The 21,912-nt window shown below is 32.6% G+C and overlaps 4 protein-coding genes across 8 annotated transcripts; 1 reads left to right on the top strand and 3 right to left on the bottom strand.

Moving 5' to 3' along the window:
• Window positions 1–383: 383 nt before the first annotated feature.
• LOC100780095 (putative casein kinase II subunit beta) lies at window positions 384–3,756 on the bottom strand. Its single transcript, NM_001357453.1, has 6 exons — window positions 3,299–3,756; window positions 2,749–2,967; window positions 2,181–2,290; window positions 1,935–2,100; window positions 899–1,055; window positions 384–781 (listed from the first exon to the last, which is right to left on the bottom strand). The coding sequence occupies exons 1-5, from the start codon at window positions 3,531–3,533 to the stop codon at window positions 925–927; spliced, it is 861 nt and encodes a 286-aa protein (NP_001344382.1). The 5' UTR covers window positions 3,534–3,756; the 3' UTR covers window positions 384–781; window positions 899–924.
• A 2,168-nt stretch (window positions 3,757–5,924) lies between these two features.
• On the bottom strand, window positions 5,925–10,759 carry LOC100778656 (NAD-capped RNA hydrolase DXO1). Of its 2 annotated transcripts, none has more exons than XM_006590524.4 (13): window positions 10,382–10,759; window positions 9,376–9,611; window positions 8,936–9,001; window positions 8,751–8,829; window positions 8,517–8,599; window positions 8,396–8,419; window positions 8,126–8,250; window positions 7,364–7,580; window positions 7,194–7,247; window positions 7,048–7,094; window positions 6,780–6,864; window positions 6,409–6,472; window positions 5,925–6,243 (listed from the first exon to the last, which is right to left on the bottom strand). In XM_006590524.4, exons 1-13 carry the CDS (start codon window positions 10,722–10,724, stop codon window positions 6,140–6,142), a joined length of 1,527 nt encoding a protein of 508 aa, XP_006590587.1. In that variant the 5' UTR covers window positions 10,725–10,759; the 3' UTR covers window positions 5,925–6,139. The 2 variants fall into 2 exon arrangements, with proteins under 2 accessions (XP_006590587.1, XP_003539118.1); XM_003539070.5 differs by having other exon boundaries at window positions 8,517–8,596.
• Window positions 10,760–12,507: 1,748 nt separating this feature from the next.
• On the bottom strand, window positions 12,508–16,063 carry LOC100779020 (calcineurin B-like protein 1). Its single transcript, XM_003538711.4, has 9 exons — window positions 15,801–16,063; window positions 14,790–14,939; window positions 14,531–14,613; window positions 14,035–14,094; window positions 13,580–13,688; window positions 13,436–13,488; window positions 13,112–13,192; window positions 12,905–13,017; window positions 12,508–12,807 (listed from the first exon to the last, which is right to left on the bottom strand). The coding sequence occupies exons 2-9, from the start codon at window positions 14,860–14,862 to the stop codon at window positions 12,741–12,743; spliced, it is 639 nt and encodes a 212-aa protein (XP_003538759.1). The 5' UTR covers window positions 14,863–14,939; window positions 15,801–16,063; the 3' UTR covers window positions 12,508–12,740.
• Window positions 16,064–17,839: 1,776 nt separating this feature from the next.
• SPK-2 (protein kinase 2) lies at window positions 17,840–21,720 on the top strand. Of its 4 annotated transcripts, none has more exons than NM_001401174.1 (10): window positions 17,840–17,941; window positions 18,369–18,530; window positions 19,072–19,146; window positions 19,915–20,016; window positions 20,107–20,160; window positions 20,237–20,329; window positions 20,425–20,517; window positions 20,637–20,741; window positions 20,833–20,931; window positions 21,247–21,720. In NM_001401174.1, the coding sequence occupies exons 1-10, from the start codon at window positions 17,861–17,863 to the stop codon at window positions 21,520–21,522; spliced, it is 1,140 nt and encodes a 379-aa protein (NP_001388103.1). In that variant the 5' UTR covers window positions 17,840–17,860; the 3' UTR covers window positions 21,523–21,720. The 4 variants fall into 4 exon arrangements, with proteins under 4 accessions (NP_001388103.1, NP_001388102.1, NP_001388101.1 ...); NM_001401173.1 differs by lacking the exon at window positions 17,840–17,941 and adding an exon at window positions 17,948–18,125; NM_001401172.1 differs by lacking the exon at window positions 17,840–17,941 and adding an exon at window positions 18,200–18,293.
• The last annotated feature ends 192 nt before the right edge of the window (window positions 21,721–21,912 follow it).

Genomic DNA, 21,912 nt, shown 5'->3' with positions numbered 1-21,912 from the left:
TTATTTCTCTTATTCCGATTAAAAACCTGCTGCATCAAGTCATTTTGGTGGTATACTGGCGTACCGTGTACCACCAACTCAATTGTTTCATATTAGACAAATCCTAAAGGGCGTGTTTGTTTTCCCGTTTCACTATGTGGGCACATGTTCTAAACTCAGTTTTGTGAGAAGCTACAAATTCTAACTTCTGGCTTCACGTCTGTTTCATAGGTTATAAACAGAAAAACAAACACTAAAAGACGTGTTTGTGTCGAGTAAGGTCCCTCTGGTCCAACTAACTCTTAAACTAAGATGTCAGTCTTGTATTTCACCCATACAATTAATGACGAGAAGATATGTTCATTCTTCCACATCTAGAGAGTACTTATGCATGCACACGAATCAGAGTCTCGAGTTCGAGGGACATATATTCACCATATAATCATTATCGATGTCTGGGCGAACCGGTCTAACATTATTATAGCAATTGAGGTCATGAATATCAGACTAAATGTGTGAACCCATTGAGGTCCAATCCACAAATTCAAACGCTATGTAAATGTGGGAGGGGAGCAAATGGAATAAAATAATATAAAATAGTAGAGTATCTGTAATCTGAGACAAACATAAACAACTTTAATTAAAACTAACCGCAAGAATACAATTTGCAATAAGCACTTAGAGTGCATTGAAGTATTACGCACTTGCTCATTGAACTTGAAGCTCACTGAATTCCAAGCTGAAATTGAAACTAAGCACTTGCATGACATGTCGCGTCTGCAATTCTCTTTACAACATGCTCCTACAACAAGAACAGAAATTCTAAATGTTACTCAATCTGAAAGCTTATCTGATCAGCAGCATCACACAAAGACTACTGTACTGAGAAAGATTTTAAATAAGACATGTGAACTCTTACTTTCATGGAAGCTTAAAATTTCAGCTTCAGGGCTTGTGAAGTTTGAAGCCAAAAACTCTCGGGACATAGCTCTGTGATGGTTTCTGTGGCTTTAGTTGTCCATAAGTCATCAAGAACAGATGAGGAAACGTAGTTCCAAAATAAGCTCCATCAATGTCTAAAAGACAATTAAGGAAATTCGGAAGTACAGGGTAGTGTGTCATCATAAATATAAGCCACAATTATATATCACAAAATATATAGAGAATTAGAGAAGTCCATTCCTCGTAAAATTCACAAACACGTAAGGATTTAATGATTAGTTAAAAAGAATGGAAACAAAACAAAAAATGAACACAATAATATTTGCCTTCATTTAAACTTTTAAGTGTTCGTTGTTCTGCAGCTTTTTTTTTTTATCCACGAAACTTTTTAGGATTTACATGATTTTGATAACATATGTTTCTAATGTCACTAGTCAAGAGATCTAGATTATGAATCCCATAACTAAATCATTCATAATTTAAACATATACTCTCAATTCCACTATAGACCAGCTAGTGGTGAAGGGAGAAAGGAAGGGGAGAGGTCACGGGTTTGAATCCCCCCGCTAACAAAAACTAATAACCAACATTTGCCGATAAAAAAAAAAAGTTGTGTATATTAGCAATGCATTCAATTGAGAGAAATCTATTTAGAATAAGTAACAAGAATTCACAGCCTTATCATAGGCATTTGAGAATGTAGTTTAAGATCTACAGGCAAATTTATTCCACATTGCAAATGAAACATAACATATAACGTGTGTGAAAGAGAGGGATAGGGAGAGGTGAATCGCCAAAAAAACCAAAACTTCAAAAGAAATATCCATACAAACATGACAGTTAAGAGATCAATATATATATATATATATATATATATATATATATATAACAGTCAAAATCAAAAAGAGGAGAGATGCACAAGACACAAATGAATAAGAAAAACTTTCTGGAAAATGTTGATGCATAATCAACTATAATTCAGACAAGTTCAATAATATAACATATAAGGATACTGCCTTGATACTTGGACCGAGGATAGTAAATGTCTTCACACCGAGGGCAGTATATTTTCACAGTACTAGACCTAGGGATGTCTGACTGACCAACTGGAATACAAGGTTGTCCAGAGCAGTAAACTCGTGGGCATCTGCCAAAATCATAGTTCTTGTACTTGTCGAGCTGTGGAAATTCCAATATCATCAACACTACAAACCTTAATGAAGAATAATAAAAAGATAGCAATTACAGAGAAATCTTACCATTGCAGCCATTCCTTTGCTTGTCAATATGTACCGGGCATGAATCAGACCATAAAGCATCTCGGCTGCTGATTCAATTAACTCATTCTGTTCCTCGGTAAACATGTCACCTACATAATCCCACCAATCCAATTTAGACTTGAACATTCGGTCCTGTTTGGATAAATTTTTCAATAAGAACTTATAGGAGAAGAAAATAAGGTAAAATGAATTAAGGTTCTCCTGTGAGTTAAAATTAGCTTATGCATAAACTAAAACAAGCTTTTGGAGAAGCTAAATGAGAGAGCTTCTATAAATTGACTTATGCATAAGCTAATTTTTACTTAATTCATTTTACCTTTTTATTTTCTCCTTGTGTAATTATAAAGGCTTATTGAGAAGTTTATCCAATCAGGGCCGAAGTACAGAATGATCAAAATACATAATCCACACAGCATACATGCAAGTGCACAATTTGAATCACAACATAGTTAGCATGCATTGCAAAATATCACGAACAACACACTGAATCCGATACAGCAACACATTTTGGACTTGAAAAGTATGAAAAGCATAACCATAAGCTTACCATGAGAGGATTCAACATCCAAAATCAAATCCAGAGCATAATCATAGTAAGGCACTTGACTGCTCAATCCACAGAGGTTGAAGTCGTCCTGGATGTAATCGTCATCAACCTCGCAGAAGAATTCATTTCCTCTCAAATTGCAGAACCACGAGATCCACGACGTGTCATCTCCGTCGGAGCCACTAACATCAGACTCCTCGCTGTCTGTTTCAGATTCCTCTGCATCCAATAACGTATGTAAAACAAAGTCAGCTCAATACTCACTCTATATCACACTTCTCCTCTATAAACTTCTTGTCCAAATCAATTTTCACCGTGTTTTACCCCTTTCACGTCTCAAAAACCCTATCGGAATCTAATTCAGCATCTCTACGCTATTTTTGCAATAAATAACTGTAAAAACAAAAGTCACGAGTCGTTGATGGCACGAATTAACATAACCCTAAGTGAGTATAAAGATAAAGCTAAATATTTAAAGGATTAGGATTCGGTTATCGAGATTGGCATTGACAAGAGATCAGATCGTAAGAGAAAAGGAGAAATCGCGAACCGTCGGAAGCGTTGGAATTCTTGGAGATAGGGGCGGTGACGGAGGCGGAGCGGGAGTCCTTGGCGGCGGCTAAGAGGGAAGAGGAGGAGCGGTCCTTGCCGTTGATGGCGCCGGCGGCTCTGGATGTGGACGGCGAGGATCGTTCGAGCTGTTTATCGAGGACGTCATTGATTCGCTTCCGATCAACGGAAGTTACCTCCGATTTGGATCCGACGCCTCCTCGCTCTCTGTACATAACTATAGCCGGTGTTTTGCTTCTCGTCGAGATGATTCGATTCGATTCCTTTGGATTCTCAACTAATCATAACGAGATACTGAAACGATGCCGTTGCAGACAAGCCGGCAGCTAGGGTTTTGAGGTTCAGCTTCAGGGATGATGCAATTTACAATTTACAGACGCAGACAATGATTCCCCGTTTCGGTTCGTTTCTATTCCTCGCAAATATTTTTTTCTTTTTCTTTTTCTTTTTCTACGTTTAGTGCCTTTCTTACGGGGAAGATATTTTTCTTTCTTTTTAAGGTATTTTATTTTTTATCACTTTAATTTACATTTTTTTTGGCACAAAAATATAGTATAAAAAAATACCAGAACATTCTTTAATGCATATTTTAACACTTTTTCATTGTTTTTCTTTTTTAGGATAACACTTGTTCATTGTTATTATTAATTGAAATTGAGTGGAAATTAAAAAATTAACTTAAATAAGTTTTCACTCTATGAACTGAGTGATTTAATATTTTGATTTTTGTAATTTATTTTTATCAGCTCTAAAATTTTAAATTAGTATTTTAATTAATTTAAAATGAGGGAATTTCATATTTTTTAGGAATGAAAATAAAAAAATGTAAGAAACAAAATTAAAATTCACTAATTTTATAAGAATTGTCTACAAAATTTTATGAATCTCATTCGTTATTTAATAAGTATTACTTATAAGATTTTATAGTTTTAAATAAATTTTAAGTAATATAATAACAATTTAAAAGTTTTTTCGTGTCCTTCAACCATATAAGTTTGTTAACTAATATAATAACTACCTATCAAATTCTCAATCATAAAAAAAAACTACCTAAAAAATAATAATTTTTTTTATTAGAAGTGTAAAATCGTTATACTAACGATACATACCTATTAAACTATACTGGTTTTGTTTGAGAAGAATTTATCTATTTGTTAAGTACACCTAAGCGACCAACTAAATTCATTTACAAGGTCACTTGGAATTTTTTTATTGTCTCCAAATTATTATGACAATATAAAATTATGCATAATCTGTTTTTTTCTTCTAAATTTTAACTATTGTTTTTAATTCTTCATAAAAAAAATATTATTATATCTCACCATGATTCCAATTTCACGTCTCTTTTGATAACAAAAATCTAATATTAAATTTTTATTTATATTTTTAAGACATTGATTAACATTTTCTTATAAAATATGTAGTTATTGTTTTTTTTTGGTGAAGATATGTAGTTATTTTTCTAAATTTGAATGTGATCAAACTTGACATAAATTTAAGATAATCCATAATAACCTTAAAAGGGAAACAAATCTTTATTTTTGATTTGTAATTATAGTAATGTCACCACAATAAACTCAAACACAGAAAAAACTTTCACTGTTTATTTCACAATGAACTTCAAACATAAGGATCAGCCGAAGCTGGGCATAGCTTGTCAGTGACAGTGCCAACCTTTTGTCCCAAATACTTGCACGTTAGCAAGGAGGAAAATTCCAACTTTGATTAGCACTAATTGAGCTGTTTTACTGCTTTCTTTATACTTTTGTAGTATGTAAAAAAAATTAAAAATGGGGGCTTTTTGAAGTAACTATAGTATGAAATATCTATAAAACTAATTTCTGTGATAAAACTAAATTGATTGTCTTTAGTAGAATTTATCCAATCTAAAAAATTTGAATTCAAGAGCTTATTTAAGATATGAGTCAAATACATCAAATAAAATAATTCTAGTTATTTAAAAAAAACAAATAAAAGCCGATTTATATGTTTGACATCTGAAATACTTGGGAATCGAAAACAGGAGTTTACAACGTCAAAAAAAAGGCAGGAGTTTTCAATAAATGAGCTGTGTCTATACATAAACTGTAGGGTAGTTTCTGTCAACTGCTAATTCGATCGAAGATGGCTTACAGAATTGTCTTCAACGAAAAGTTATCACAATAGCGCCAGTGTACAATTTATTAGTTCGAGGTTAATAAAGTGGCAAATTGAAATACTAGAATCTGATTCTTCTAGTTTAAACGTCACATTTGGGCTTTCTTGTAAAGAATAAATAATCCCGTTTAACCTGAGTCTTTAAAAAAAGGTAACATGCAAAACAGACGAGAATCGTTCATTGCAACTTCGATCATAATTGATACCGAGTAATGTGTTCCAAATATCATATATTTGCAAAAGGTTGGCAACGAATTGATATGCTTAGGTTCAGTATCCACCTCTAAAACAACTATAAAATGATATTAACATAATTTGGTTTTCGTATTTACTTTGTGTTCTCCAATATCTAACTCTTGGAAATAAATTTTTGTTTCGACTAAGTTAATGCATTTTTTCAAGTGTTCCAAACTCAAGTTTAGAAAATGGAAGCATAAAGGTCAAAACAGTAAAATGAAGAACTACTATATTCCAACTAAGCAAGGCCATAATATTTCCACAAATTTCTATAAAGATGCGAATGCAATTCTCAGCACTCACAGAGGGTGCCCCCTATACTACAAATTAGTGAACTGATCAAAGCAGCGGGGGAAAATCCAGAGTTGATTCCCCTTACTTCGTATATTGAGTTGTTTAAATAATAACTGTTAAGTTCTCTAAATTTTCACAACAGCTCCAGATGACTAGTGATTACATCTGGGCAAGACTGGGATTGCAGAAGCTCCAATCGGTTGAAAGGTGGAGCAAACTGCAAAATATAATCTTCACCTGAAACCCCAAAACATACACATTAACACAAAATAAAAGCATTTGGTCACTGTATATGAACTGTATTTTTATTAGAAAAGGAGTTCCTTCAAGATATCATCATCATTTCTATAATGTTAGTGAGTGAAACAGCCAAACAAAACAGGTGGGATCTAGTATACTCACCTTCTTTGACTGTTCCATACAGCCAGCATAATACCTCGTCAGCAAACGCCAAGCAGACTCCTCCCTGCCAACAAATTTTGTTGATTATGGGAGGAAAACAGGTCACATTCAGCATTTTCTTCAGTTAAATATGACTTTCTGATGTATTATCCAATTAAGAAGGTATTAAATGATCCTTAGTTAGCTATGCCTTGTGATTGCACGTATATGTAGGTACTTATTTAGACATACTCGCTGATGTTGGAGAAGGAAACAATTTGGAACATCCTCCGAGCCCCACAGGGAAGTTTACTATACTTTTAATTAACTAATGCATTGGCCGACCAAAACAAAGATTAGCCACCATGCACCTCACAGCAGCTAAAATGTACCTGCCAGTAGTTCTTCATTTTCACTCTCTGTGTTATATCTTTGGTTCTAAGTCTTTCTGTCCGAACAAGACGACCTGCATCATCCCTGTATCACAGCCAAGTTATATTAACATACACACAGGCTAGAAACCACTACCGGTATGATTTTTTTCATTTGTCAAACATGCCAAATGGAAGAAGAGGATTAAGTTTCAATAAGCGGAAATCAACCTTTCCAAATCAAGTTGAACTGTGTAATACTGTAATTATATGAAACAGAAACAATTACCTAAATCCTATGACAATATATGGAACACCAGCCAGAAATGACTGAATCTGCAAGCAGAAAAAGAGGCTTGTTGAATTTATCACACTAGTGAAAACGAGCACCTAAGAAAGTAAAAAAAGATTGATGACAAAAGATAGGAAATGTACCCAAAACTTCAACAGTTTCTCCCTCTCGAATCTTTCCTCGGTGTGATAATTTAACTGCATCGTAAGAAATGACAGTTGTATATCGTCAAGCCAAAATAAATGCGCTATTAGAAAAGAAAAATAAGAACTGAGACTAAAGTATAACACAAGACAGCCGGAAATATGTCAACCTCACAACTTGTCTTTAACTCCACATAAAATCTCTTTCCCTCATTAGTCGAATCACAGCAATCCATCTCAGCACCCATTAAGATGCGGTGAGCTCCTAATTTTGTCTTAATCACAGCACAAAATTCAACATTGGCATCAACATGATGTATCCCCTCTCCATCTGCTCTATTAGGATCTTCAGTTGCAAGGCTCTCAAAACAATATCCTACATAACATCTAATTTCCAAACACATTAATTTTAAGGTTTATCCAATAAAAAATTTAAAAAACGGAAGCAAAAAGTGGGAACTGGAAAGTAATCTTCTATTTTGTATAATAGTTAAGTAGAAAGCAAAACATCATATTTTTACAAATTAAACACTGTTCTTTTTCCCTTTTTTCCTTTCACTTTCAAAATTAAATGTTTCTTTGAGTGTGTTTAGTTTTCTACATTGCCAATATCTTCTGATGTCAATTAATTTGAATTTTCCAGCTTGGTTCCAATTCCAATATAAGGCATTATTTCCAACCATAATGAGGGAAGAAGATGGTGTGAAGTGGATGCAAACCATTTTAATCAGCTTGATACCACAGTCACACACTTCCCCTGAGCAAGATGCTTTTCCATTTTCCCTAACATCTACCCTTTTTTTGCTTTATTGGTAACATTTTCTCTCACACAGATGAACAAACCGAGATCATCTGCCTTGATTGCTGCTCCATTGATTATATTAAAGATTTACATATCCAAACATCATAAATAAAAAGGCATGTAATCTTACCTCCTGCGATCCAAATCACTTTGAGGTTTTTCTGGTAATTTGTGCACATCAAGATAGACAACACCATTCCTTTTGTGCACTCCCATTTCCCAAGGCTCGTGACGGATATAAGCTGTTGCCAGTATCTGCAAAGACAGGAATAATTAGTTAATACTCATTCTCATCACTTGTAGTTAAATTGAACAACAACACACAACTCACAAGGTTATAACCACTTGACTTGGAAATTTCTAAAATGCCAAAATCAAACAATCCAAAATGAATAATTACCTTGTTAAGATTGTTACGGAATGTCTGCAAAAATGAAACAAGATTGATGTATGACCATCAGTAATTAATTCAGCAACATATTAAAATATTTTGAAAACATAGATCATGATATACTTCATACCACAAAATGAATGTTTTGAAGCGGGATATTTTTGTCTCTAATGCAAGCAAGAAGATCACCAAATCCCTGTGAGCCTAAGTCTGCTTTACAAATTAACAACAGAAGAAAAAAATTACTAACATAAATAGCAGTGTACAATTGAACATTGTTTCTCAGCACAAATCATCCAAGTAGCATTTCAAAATCTAACTAAATTCATAAACCAGAAGATTAGGTTATAGACAAATCATATACCTTTTTTGGGAATGTATGTATCATAACCTTCATTCAAATCAGCTCCAACATCCTCAGTGATATGGCGCTTAAAAAGTCTCTAAATAAATGGGGGGAAAAATGCTTAAATGAGCATAATATCACAACAGACCATTGCAAAGAGAAACAAACAAAAATCAAGTAATCATGGATCTCAAACAGCTTACCAAGCTACGATCGTCGAAGTATACTTCTCTGCCTTCTGCACGACTATAGCAGGCAACTTCACAAGGCTATCAAAATAATCGACAAGGGATAATCAGAACATATGCATCCAGAAAGGCAATTTAACAACATTACACCAAACAAACGTGTCGAGAAAATAAGACAGGAAAAGCAAAGTAGCTTCAATATTTAAAACAAACAGAATCATTTACTTTTACAATACAATACAATATGCTGATCAAAAAAAAAAAATTACTTTTACAATACAAACCTGATAATTCCTTTAATCCTTTTCCTTTCCTCACCAAATTAGACAAAATGAGGAAAGTTTAAAATTGAGATGTTCAATCTTCATACCAATTTCAGGAATTCTAAAAAGCAAACTGACCATTAAATTGCTTGATGCAGAAGCAGTTAAATATAGTAAAACGGCATTCCCTACCTCCTGAAAAGCAATGCACTTTCTTGATAGAGTTTCTTCACTTTTTGAAAGCTTCAACTCAGAGACAAATCGCTCGTCATGGCGGCCATCCTGAAACCTATTTCCATACCCAAAATTCTGCCTCTGAGGATAAGGTCCGGGACGAGGAAGAAGGCCAGCTCCTCTATCATTTTGCCAACGACCACGGCCAAACCCCCCTCTACCCTGATTATGCACATTGCGGATGGCAGGCAATACTGCCAGAGAAAATCACATCTTGCCATAAAACGAATTAAGAAATAAAATCAACAATAACATTTTTTTTAATTCAACAACATTTTTCAACTGCTGCAACAAAACTGAAGCACCATCGCAGAATAAATTCCTAAAATACCTTGTAACACAATTAAGTACCATTTAAACTCGAGAAAAAAAAAAACAGTGAAGCCTTTTTCCATTAAGCAGGGCTTACTGCATAATCATGGGACGCCATAATATTTTATTGTGAATCATATCTACCTACAAACATTAACCACTACATCCTTCTTAATTAATTTTGCTATTAGTTTTTCTTGGTCTCCCTCAACCTCTAGTCATAGAATTGCACTCCATCTTATTCACTCTCCACAATTCTACCGTTTCCTCCACACATGCTAGAGCCACCCAAGTTGAAACTCTATCATTTTTCCCTACTATATATACGCTACCCCAACTTTCTCTGTAATGCATTCCTTCCCAAGTAACACATGCTATATTTTTTTGTTAGCAGGCATAGTAATTAACCCTCCTATTTTATCCTAAAACTCCATATCGTAACAGGATACGTTCATACGTGAGCGTGAGCAAAAACACTAACTAACACACACTATTTAATTTCTCAACCGTGAAAACCTTTTACCCTGGCAAAGGAATGATAATGATGCAGGATCATGCATCAGATAATCACGTAATCACGAAAAGTAGCATAACAATTGTTCAACGCATACTTCAGCGACGGGAAAAAAACAAAAGAGAGAGGAGAATTTACCAGGAATGGGGTAAGGACTTCTAGCGAGGGTTTTACAGTAATCTTCATTATCGGAGCCAAACAGATCTTTGTCTTCGTAGTCGTGATGGTGATGGGCGCGGACTTTGGTGCTATCTACGACGTCGCCATTCTCGTCGTCGTTTTCGGCGCCGCTGCTTGCGCTGCCGCTGGCGGAGGAGGAGTCGGCGGCGGCGTCGCTGGCTTTGGAGGAAGAGGCGGAAGAGGAGGCGGAGGATGATGAGGAAGAGGAAGCGGCGGAGGAAGAAGAAGAGGAACCGGAGGAGTGGGACCCGTTGTCGTTGTCGGAATCTTCGCCGAATAGATCCTTCTCCGTGAAATCCATTCGACACGCTTTTCTCGTTTCAGTGAAATGCAATGCTCATCAAGGCTCAAGCATGCTTCATTTTTAGTTTCTTCTCTCTCCTTTGTTGGGCCATAACTAACTGATCCAGCCCATTTCTCTTTTAGCCCAATGAAACAATAGTGGGTACACCGTACATATCTCTTAATATTATTTTATTTTAAATTTCTTATCCTTTTCAAATCAATGTTTTATAAAAAGTTTCACAACCAACAAATTGTTAATTTCCATTTCCTTAAAGAAAATCTTAGATTTAAGTCTTATAAATAAAATAATATTAAAAAAAAATCATTTAAAGTGATTAATTAAATTTTCTAACAGATATTAATTGTCAATGAAATTAATAAATACTTTATATTATATTACGGTGATAAAATAAATATTGTCTAGAGGATAAAATCATACATTTAACATGTGTGTTTCTAAAATTTGTTGTCTTCCTTTTACATCCAAATTGGAAACATCAACACGAGTACACAACGATCAAATTGTCCAGTCTCACCAATGCATTATCTAACGATTATGGAAAACTAGCTAGTAGCACCAATCGCAATTATGCCCTCATTTTTCTAATGAAACCATCTAGTGCAACTAGTAACTGATTTAATGCCATATTCATGTACATTTGGAACTTTGGATTTCGGCTTCCTCCAATACTATAGAAGGTGCTCACTTCCTCGTAGTAGGAAAAATATCCCTCACCCTCTGTGCACCAGCACCACATAAGTCTCCTCAAGTATATATAAGCAACACACCATCTAATTTGCATTATATTTCCATTTACTAGTGCGTGTATTGTGTGGAGCGTCTCTTGTTCTTCACTTTCATTTGATTCTGCTTGCATGAGAATGCTCCATCGAGATGCATATATAGAATACTACCTTCAGGGGGGCAGAAGAAAAGAGGGGGTAAGAGGAATAAATTAAAAAGGGTATTTAAGGAAATTCATTAAAAATATAGGATGTGAGTATATTTATCGGTAGAGGGATACATATATATATATATATATATATATATATATATATATATATATGATTTGCCCTATCTATAAAACTTAACAAAGGAGTCTGACTCTAGAGAAGCTTGGAGGACCAAGGAGGGGTGTAAGACTGGTCGCATGTTTGTCGCGAGGCAAACCAACCGACATATATCCTGTCCTATTTCTTCTGATAGTCACATTTTTTTTCCTTCCTTTTTGTGTAATGTTGTTCTAGCTGACAAAGCATCTGTTTTATTCCCGCGTGGGTATTAATAAAAGTTGTCTTTACTCCACCAAAAAAAAAAAAAACTTAACAAAGGAAGAGCTACTATTGTTTAGAAAGTGTACTTTCAAAATTGTTCTTGAGTTATATATATATATATATATATATATATATATATATATATATATATATTGCGCGGGTTGGCTTAACTAAGTTTCATAATTGGCTCAATATCAATGGATTATGTGATGGGGTTCTACTATCTGTTTTTTTCTCTCTTCATTATCTCACTGAAAACATGAAGAAAAACCGTATGCACAAAGACATGTCTAGAAAAGGAATTTTCGAAAATTCTCTCATTTTTGTTAATGAAAGTTGCAAATTTTGAATGTGTCTTGTTTGACATTTAATGTTCTACCAAAGTTATAAAGTAATTTAGGAAAATGTTGTTCCATTTTTTAGAGTAACAGTATGTCTCAAACCATTATAAATTTCCAATCACTTTTGTAAAAGCATAATTAATTGAATTTTAACCCATCGTCATCACATGAAGCTAGAGAAAAGTAGTCAATATTAGTTATATATTAATTAATAGTTGTTGGGTAACATAATATCTATGCCAACTCATACAAACTAATTATGACTTGGTACCATTTTACAATAACCACACATTAAAATTAAAGTTGAATGAACTTTCAATGAGAATGTGATTTGCAATACACTAAGAGATACTAACTTTTTCATGTTTTTATGTAAGCTAGTAATTTTATCTTTTATAAAATGGTTGTATCCTCATTTAATCGGCAATTTCATCCTCCGCCTTTGAGTGAAATACAAAACTTGGAAAAGTAGTTGTTATGTCCCTGCATTAATTTCACAATTTACGAATTAGTATATAATGATTGGAACATCTCAATGAAAAGTGTTTAAACATTTACCAAAAAAAAAATTTGCACATACCTTAGGTATGGCAGGGTCATGACTTTTAATAATGAAGGATTTTCACAAACAAAGTTTAGCCACTCAGACTTGTCTATTTTTCCATCTTGATTAAGGTCGGCATCCAAGAAAGTCTACACATAAAAACAAAATATCAAGCTTAAGCTTTTTTATTTGTGATATAATTATAAGAGCTTATAATGTATGATTTTAACAAACATAAATCACCTTGTTAATAATTGTTTCTATCATTTCATATGACAACTTAATTTCAGCTTCACAAAGAAGTGCATTTAGCATTTGCTCGACCTGTAAAAAATATCACCAAATACATATACAAACCAATGAACTTATGATTAAGGATAATAATGCACAAATTTGAGGATGAATGTCACAACAAACATTTTTATAACAACACTTAAATATATAGATTGCGATTGTCATTATAAAAAAATGTATATCTACATAAATTGGTTTTTTATTAGGTTGCATCTGAACAAAACACTTATTTATGTATATTGAAGATACATGAATAAGCAATTAGCGCCTTACCTCTTGACGCTCTATAAATCCCGTATTGTCTAAGTCGTAGAGCCTAAATGAAACTGTAAGAAAATCCCAAAAAATTTACACCAGGTATTAGTCATTTAAGGATATAACCCATAAGACCATGATGAAATTATGTGTTCAACTTACAATCTATCTTGACTTCTATAGGTACAGATGGGTGGAAGACATTGAGCGCTCTAACGAAGTCACCAAAGTCAATCATTCCCTTTTTCTTAACATCAAATAAATCAAAGATCTACATGTAAAAAATAATAATATGATGTTAGTTAACTTCCAATCAATAGAAAAAGGTTACTTATATTACATAATCAGATTTTTGTATATGAAAGAACATCTATTAAGAAAAGAACAATTCTAAAAATAGATCTCAATAATTTAATTAAGGAAATAATATTTAACTTTTAACTAAGAAATGTTCAAGATAAAGGAAGAAAAAGTCAAAATTTTCTACTACTTTGCATTACAAGACATTTATCTGAATGCTAAATAGTGGATTTATGTTATCTCTCAGACAATCTTGCAAGCAATCTTAACTATAATGACATGATTATTTGACAAAGTAAAATAGTGTTATACAGTACCCGACTTGTAAAAAGATTATCCTTTTTCTTATTATCGAAAATGGCCAATTGAAATTCTTCCTGCAAAAAAAAAAAAATGCCTATAATTAGTTATTACAATTAGGTGTTAAAAGGTCAATACGAAGAACACAAATATTACAAACGTAAATATAACTAAATAAGAATGATGTACCAAAATGTTCCTTATAAAACAAATCAATATATAGTGGGCAAGAAAATAAAATAAAAATATGTTGTGAATCTTTTATTTACTGAAACAACGTCTAAGAAAATTAGAACCATATATTCTTCATAAGACACATAATATATGAACCTGAAATTTCAAAATAATGGCATTGCAAATAAAAGTGGTATCTAAATTATTCAAACAACATATGTTCTCAAAATTATGAATATGCTCGTAATAGGGAACAAAGGGGAGGTAAGAAACAGCTAAAGCCAGTAATAATCATAAACTTATTGTTGTTAGAAAGATACATGGATTTATCTATGTTACCTTACTTATTAGTCCATCATCAACGACGGACCTACTGATGCTCTTAAAAAGCTCATATAATGCTTCAACATCATTAACACTGACTGAAAAATAAAAAAAATTAACAAATAAGTTCAAACTACAAACTAAAATGAGTATATGAGAAAAAGATCAGACAATTAATTAAACGACAAATGCATCACAAGGATTTTTTTTTTAATATTATATGTTATATTCATTAAGACTCAAATTCATTAATTAATCCATAAAAAAAACTTACAGGCTGTCTCTGATGCTAGAGCAAATGGGTCTTCTGCCGGAAATTCCCTTACTTTGGAATGCAAACAACCCATTAATGGAGTAAATGGAAGCAACGCAGCACGTACTAAAGCAGTGCTCGGGCTTCACTAAAATATATTGACTAAAACATCTTCAAATGCCACAAACACCGTAAGAAGAATTAGTTAGTAACAAGCCACTCACATGATTGCACATTAATTAGCTATCACATGTTAATTAGCTTAACCTAAAATTTAACAATATGAAGAAAACAAACAACATTATAAACGGAAAATGAGCATAAATTTGAACATCATAATAATTTTTTATAACTCAAGTGAGATACTTATATATGCATCTGTGATCACAAAATGACACTTTAGGTTTTTCTTATTGGTTCACAAATATAAAAAAAATTATTGGGAAAGAGATTGAAAATAAATTTGGCCCTTTGAAATAATACGGATGATGAGAAAATATGAATAATAAATAAATTATAAAATGAACCTTGACGTCAAGTTCCTCCTTTGTTAAAAAATTAATGCCCCAAACATAATAAACTCACACATCTCTCTCTCTTTCTCTCTCTCTCTCTCTCTCTCTCTCTCTCTCTATATATATATATATATATATATATTTATATATATATAATCAATTCCATGGATCCGATCAACAATTACCTAAATTGAGAATTTCATAGCCATCATCATATCGTTAATGTATAAAGCAAAGACGGAAAAACTTTTCGATTAAATTCAGCAAATTAACACATGATACAAATGCTAAAACAATAAAAAAAAAAGAAATTAATCCGTAAAATTTTAAGACATTCAAATTATTTCTCCCTCTTCATGCTGAGAATATCATGCATATGCACTCGTCAAACCTCAACAATAACACGACAACCTAAATAAAATAAAATCAACCTCAATAAACATTTAATGTTTCATGAAAGAACACGGACGTGGGAATACAATGCCATGCAAGAATGACGTGGGGGTAAAAAACTTACCGACTTGAAAATTTGTCCTACAAAATTGACACTTGATGTTTCAACTAAATATATGGCCATTGGTATAAGGCGAAGAACACAAAAAGATAAAGGAGAGAAAAGAGAGCAAATACGAAGTTGTTAATCAAGAGAGGAAAAAGAAAGTTGTTGGGAGAGGTAAAATGAAATGTAAGAGTGGTGTGTAAGTGTTATATATAGGAGGGGTGTTGTTGCTAATATTGTTCATGGGATTCTTGAACCAAGTAAGGTTGGCAATGGCCAACAACGACCAAGTCTATAAAGACAAGTAAGACAACCAATTTCTTACTAAAAAAAAAAACTAAACAGATATACAACGCCTTATATATACTAAAATTAATAGAACAATAAAAAATGTTTCAAGAAAATAATCAAAATGATTCCCGTACTAAAAAAATAATGAATTTAATTTGAATTTATTTATTTTTACTGTAATTTATTCTCATGTTTAATTCAATATCAATTATAAATTCATATGAAAAACATATATTTTTGTTAAAAATATCAAAATTAACAATGAGAAAGCTTAATAAGTCGAGCGATATAAGCTCGGTCCTTTGAATAAATTTCAAGTCTGAAATAGTGTGATTAGAAAAGAAAATTTCATAAAAAAATATCAACCAAATTTTTTTATGAAAATTAATAGTAAAGTAAATAATATTATATTGTAAAAAAAAAAAAAAAAAAACCTTAACGAAGTAGGCACGGGACCGGCTGCTGCGCGTTATTCTCCGGTGAAAGCGACGTTATCATGCGTTCCATTCCAGCCGACGCACGCACAAAACATTTTTTTTTTTCTCTATTTTAATTTTCAAACACATATTTTGTCTCTCTTTACAGCCAATGAAAAACCAAGGATCGGAGAAAGAGAAAATCCTACGCGTATATCAATCATCACAACACTGTTAAACGTTCAATACAACAACATTAACAACATTGGAAACTTGCAAGTTACCCTTTTTCTTGCATCCGTTGGCACGTCCGATACATCATCTTTTTAAAAAATGTCTTTAAAAAGTGCTTTTTAAAATATCAAATAATTCCATTAAATATTTTTAGTTATTTAAAAATGCATAAATTATACTTTTTTGTTTATATTTTTTACATAATAAATAATTTTACTATTTTTTTTTCTTATTTTCTTTATTAACATTTACTTTTTATGATATATTTTCATTAGTTAATAAATTAGAGGTTGAATATCTTTTTATCTCTAAAGTTTTTCAATTTTTTGCTTTTAGCCCTAAAAATGTTTTTATGATTTTTGGTCCCTAAATAATCTTAGCAGAAACTAAAACTATTGAAAGAAAAAAATATAGAAACAAAAAACACTAAAAAAATTAGATATTAAAAACAAAAAAATAGGAACTAAAAAAATATTAAACCCTAAGCTAAAATAAAAAATTGACGTGTTAAATATTTTTTATAATTTTGATGTAATATTTTTTTTAGCTCTAACCTATTTAGTGTATAAAACGAAAATATTTTTAATATAACTAAATTAACCTTAAACATCATGTTTTACAAGTAAGAGTTATATTTGTTTTAAGGATTAAAAGTTGATTTTTGGGAATATAACATGATAAGATTACGTACTCATATTTGTTATAATTTTTGAAAAAATTATTTCTATCTATTATTGATTTCTAGGAATAAAATAACTATTATTTTTATCATATTTTTTTACATTTGTATTTCAATGAGAATGGATGGGTAAGTGGTATTTTCATGGGAATAAGTTATTTACTAAAATATCAATAACTTTGTTTTATATTTACATTATTTTAAAATTTAAAAGATATTCTCAATAATTTTAAAATATAATCAAACATTTTTTCTCATTCTCAAAGGTCCGATGTTTTCATTCTCATTCTCTTTACACTTTTTGTCTTTATTATCGTTAAATATCCTAAAATTTGATTACTTTTATTTCCTAGACATTGGTTGGTTGGTGCGTGTAATTATCATTTACCAGTATCAATTATCAATCATTAACAAATTTTGGTATGTAATAAAGCCCTATCTACTCGTAGCTCCATTTTATGCAACAATCACATATAAATGCCACTCCTTATCTTTGGTGTGAACAAGGATGTCCAAATCTTCAGTTAGCTTCTTTTGAAGTAAACTTTACTTTTTCTTTTTGAATAATGTCTTTTTCTTGCACAGAGTTCTGATCAAACCTCCTCAGCGTACTCGATAGTTGATACTCCGGACTAAGAATTTACAGCACAACAATAATGAATAATAAAATGCTTTTACGTTTCAAGAAAGCTTGTTTGTTGTGGTGATTTTGCTTGGACTAAGGTAGAGGCTGAGTTCAGTTAATGGAGTTTTTAACATTGATGACAACTGCACATGCTTCCTTCCCTCTTGTCTCTTGTTTTTATTTTATTTTATATAATTCAATTTGAACTCTTCTTTTTTTTCCTTGCGTAACTCTTTATTATATTTGGCCTCCTTGGACTTTTTAAGGTGATAATGTGTTATAAAACCAAAACAAGACCATATCCGTTTCCTTATTTTTTTCTTCAATTCTCTTGTATACAGTTTTGGTCTGTGATTTGTTGCTTTGGTGAGAGAGTGGATATGGACGAACGGTACGAGACTTTGAAGGAGCTTGGTTCAGGGAACTTCGGAGTGGCAAGGTTGGCCAAAGACAAGGAGACAGGAGAACTTGTTGCCATCAAATACATAGAAAGGGGAAAAAAGGTTCAGTGTTCATGAAATTTAGGAAATATTTAATGATATTCATCTTTCCTTGAGAAATCTCAAATTGACTTCTCCAGATTCCTCTTCTGCTTTGCATTCTGAATTTGGTTTGCGTGTCATTTGTGAAAACTCTAGTCACCTCAATTTCCAGATATGATCAATTGCCTTATCCTTTGCTGATCTCATTGTGCTGGAAAATATCTATAAGTTTTGTCAATAACTAATTTCTATCGAGGAACCACACTAATCACGTAGTAAAGCTGATGTGTGATAGATTCATTTTTTTTTGTGATGATAGGAAATAATCAGAGTTTTTTTTCGATTGTGTTATTTATCAAGCCAAATTAGCTTACATCATCATATGTGCAGCACTATTGTTTAGAACTTTATTAAGCTTAATTAGCTTATGCCGCCTGATCCTTCCTTGTTTTGCACAATGAAGTAGAGCAACCTCATAATTTGTTTTCTAATAATTTCTCTAATTCTTGCAAATTCCTTCTCATGCTCCATTCTTCTGAGTGTGTTACGTTTGTGGTATCAGATTGATGCGAATGTTCAAAGGGAGATAGTTAACCACCGATCTTTAAGGCATCCAAATATTATCAGGTTCAAAGAGGTGAAGAGTTTGTTTCTATACTTAAACTGTTCTTTGAGTGTGATTTTTTCTAGATATGGAATTGGTCAATGAATTTTCTTAGTAGTTATCTGTATTTTTTGGTTCTTACAGCTCTCAAAAAGCAAAACTGTGCAGTTCATTGGATGTTATTGTTGATTCATAAAGAAATCCAGGTGTAACTCAATGGCTTCTGCAATGAGTTATTACCGTTGGCATTAATATGTCAAAACTCAAAAGCTATAGGGTGTGTAGTGTAGCTGTAGCCTACTATCTTGTGAGATTATTACTACAAGAAATATGGTCACCATAAATTGCATTTTCTGTTTTCATATTATGTGTTGAGGATAAACTGTCCAACATGAATCTGTTAGGTGAACACTTAGCTTTTGCTCAGTTGGCCACAAAGGCTCTAATGCCATGTCAAGAATCAGCCATTCCAAAAACTTAAGTTGTCTCGTGAAAACTCACCAATGGTTTTGTATCTAACACTACGCAAACAGGGTTGCAAACTATCATGCTTATTTTCTTCAGGAATTATTGCCAGTAATGTACTTTAGTTCGAACATGTCTGCAGAAATCAAATAGTTCTGTTCCTTCGAAAAGATAGGGAAAATAAAAAAAATACTCCATTTAGGTTTCATGCATTTTAATGTTGTGATGAGCATGTCCTTTCTTTTGTGTGGGCTAAAGATTGAACAAATAAGACGTGTTCTATTGAGAGCTTTCTGAAGTTATATACACATTCTGGAAGTCAGATCTTTTCTGCAGGTATTTCTGACCCCTACTCATTTAGCTATTGTCCTTGAGTATGCTGCTGGTGGCGAACTCTTCGAGAGGATATGCAATGCTGGTCGATTGAGTGAAGATGAGGTTGGTTGTGTGTGTGTGTGTAATATCCCTCTATATGACTGTATGTATAAATTATCAAGTGATGGCTTTTATGAATTCCCTATTTTGCAGGCAAGATTTTTCTTTCAGCAACTAATATCTGGAGTTAGCTATTGTCATTCCATGGTACATATGCATTCAGAATTTTGTTGTTGTTAATTTAAAAGCCCTTTGTAATGTCATCTTATGTCTCCTACTGCAGCAAATATGTCATAGAGATCTGAAATTGGAAAACACTCTACTGGACGGAAATCCAGCTCCTAGACTTAAAATTTGTGACTTTGGTTTCTCCAAGGTTAATAACATCTCACAAAAAATGAACCTTTATGAAGTAATCCTTTCATATATTTGTTTGTTGACTATCCTATTTAATTTATTATTCAATTTCAGTCTGCTTTGCTGCACTCTCAACCTAAATCAACTGTTGGAACTCCTGCATACATTGCTCCAGAAGTTTTGTCGCGAAAGGAATATGATGGAAAGGTATTGTGATTTGTGCTTAATAATTTTGTCAAGTGAAACTCACAGTATCACATCAAGTAAATAATTCATAACATCGTCAACAAATGCTCAATTAATTTTGCAAATCGACAATTCTGTAGGTTGCCGATGTTTGGTCGTGTGGTGTGACACTTTATGTCATGTTAGTTGGAGCATACCCATTTGAAGATCCAGAAGATCCTAAAAATTTCAGAAAGAGTATTGGGGTGAACTCTTACTTGACTTAAAAGAGATCTTTTATGATTAATATCTTTGATCCATAGCAGCAAGTTTAAACTCTGATTCTCTCGTTGGCAGAGAATTATGAGTGTTCAATATGCCATACCCGACTACGTACGTGTCTCTAAGGAGTGTAGGCATCTTATATCTCGTATTTTTGTTGCCAATCCTGCCAAGGTAAGTATTATTAAGATATACAAAACTAAAAATTGCATACACCACAGTCGTTAGGGAGTGTCTTCAAGGAGAAATTACAAATAGTCTTAGACTAGTCGTGTTTACGGTCTCGATCAATTTTTACGTGACACGAAATTGAGTGTTTCAATTATGAAAAAGAATTAATGACACTTGATCATATGTTGTGTGAAAATTAGTTGTAACCATAATAGTCCTTGATCATGTAATAATTTCTTGTATTTAAGTAGGTTTGTTTCTTGTACACTGAGAATCCCCTTGTGTTTTTCAACTTACTATTTCTCATCATTGTTAAAGAGGATCAACATCTCGGAGATAAAACAGCACCTTTGGTTTAGGAAGAACTTGCCAAGAGAGATAATTGAGGCTGAAAGAAGGGGTTACGAGGAAACACAAAAGGACCAACCAAGCCAAAGTGTGGAAGAAATCATGCAGATCATTCAAGAAGCAAGGACAAAAATCCACACTGGTGAGCAAGCTGGCACAGGAACTTCGGATGTTGTGCGTGGTGATGAGGCTAATGAGGAAGTTGATATTAATGACCACTTTGCCAAATACCTAACCCTTGATTAATTTGTGGTTGGCTAAATTCCCTCTCTCTCTATATATATATTGTTTACCGAAGCTAGTGTGCATTCTTCGTGTGTATGATATAGAGTTGAATGAGACACAACACTTCATCGAATTTGAAAGTTGGGCTATTTTGTTTATCAATTATAATAAGAATTAATTTTTGTTGTTTAGATAAGTTTACTGAAAAACAGTGTTAAGATAATTAGTTTCATTTGAATGGAAAAAGCTTATTAGCTTCTATACCGTACAAGAGTATGAAAACGGCTGAAAAAAATCAGCTGTTGAAAAATAATAATAAATTTCATATTTTCATATAAAAAAACAGCTATTTTAGAAGAAAAAAACTTTTCTAAATTTCAGCTGTGTTTTCAAATAACTTTGTTATTTTGC

The sequence above is a fragment of the Glycine max genome, chromosome 11 (genome assembly GCF_000004515.6).
Source record: "Glycine max cultivar Williams 82 chromosome 11, Glycine_max_v4.0, whole genome shotgun sequence".
Classification (NCBI taxonomy): Eukaryota; Viridiplantae; Streptophyta; class Magnoliopsida; order Fabales; family Fabaceae; genus Glycine; species Glycine max.
Note: the sequence above shows the minus strand (reverse complement) of the source record. Positions and strands in the feature narration are given on the sequence as shown.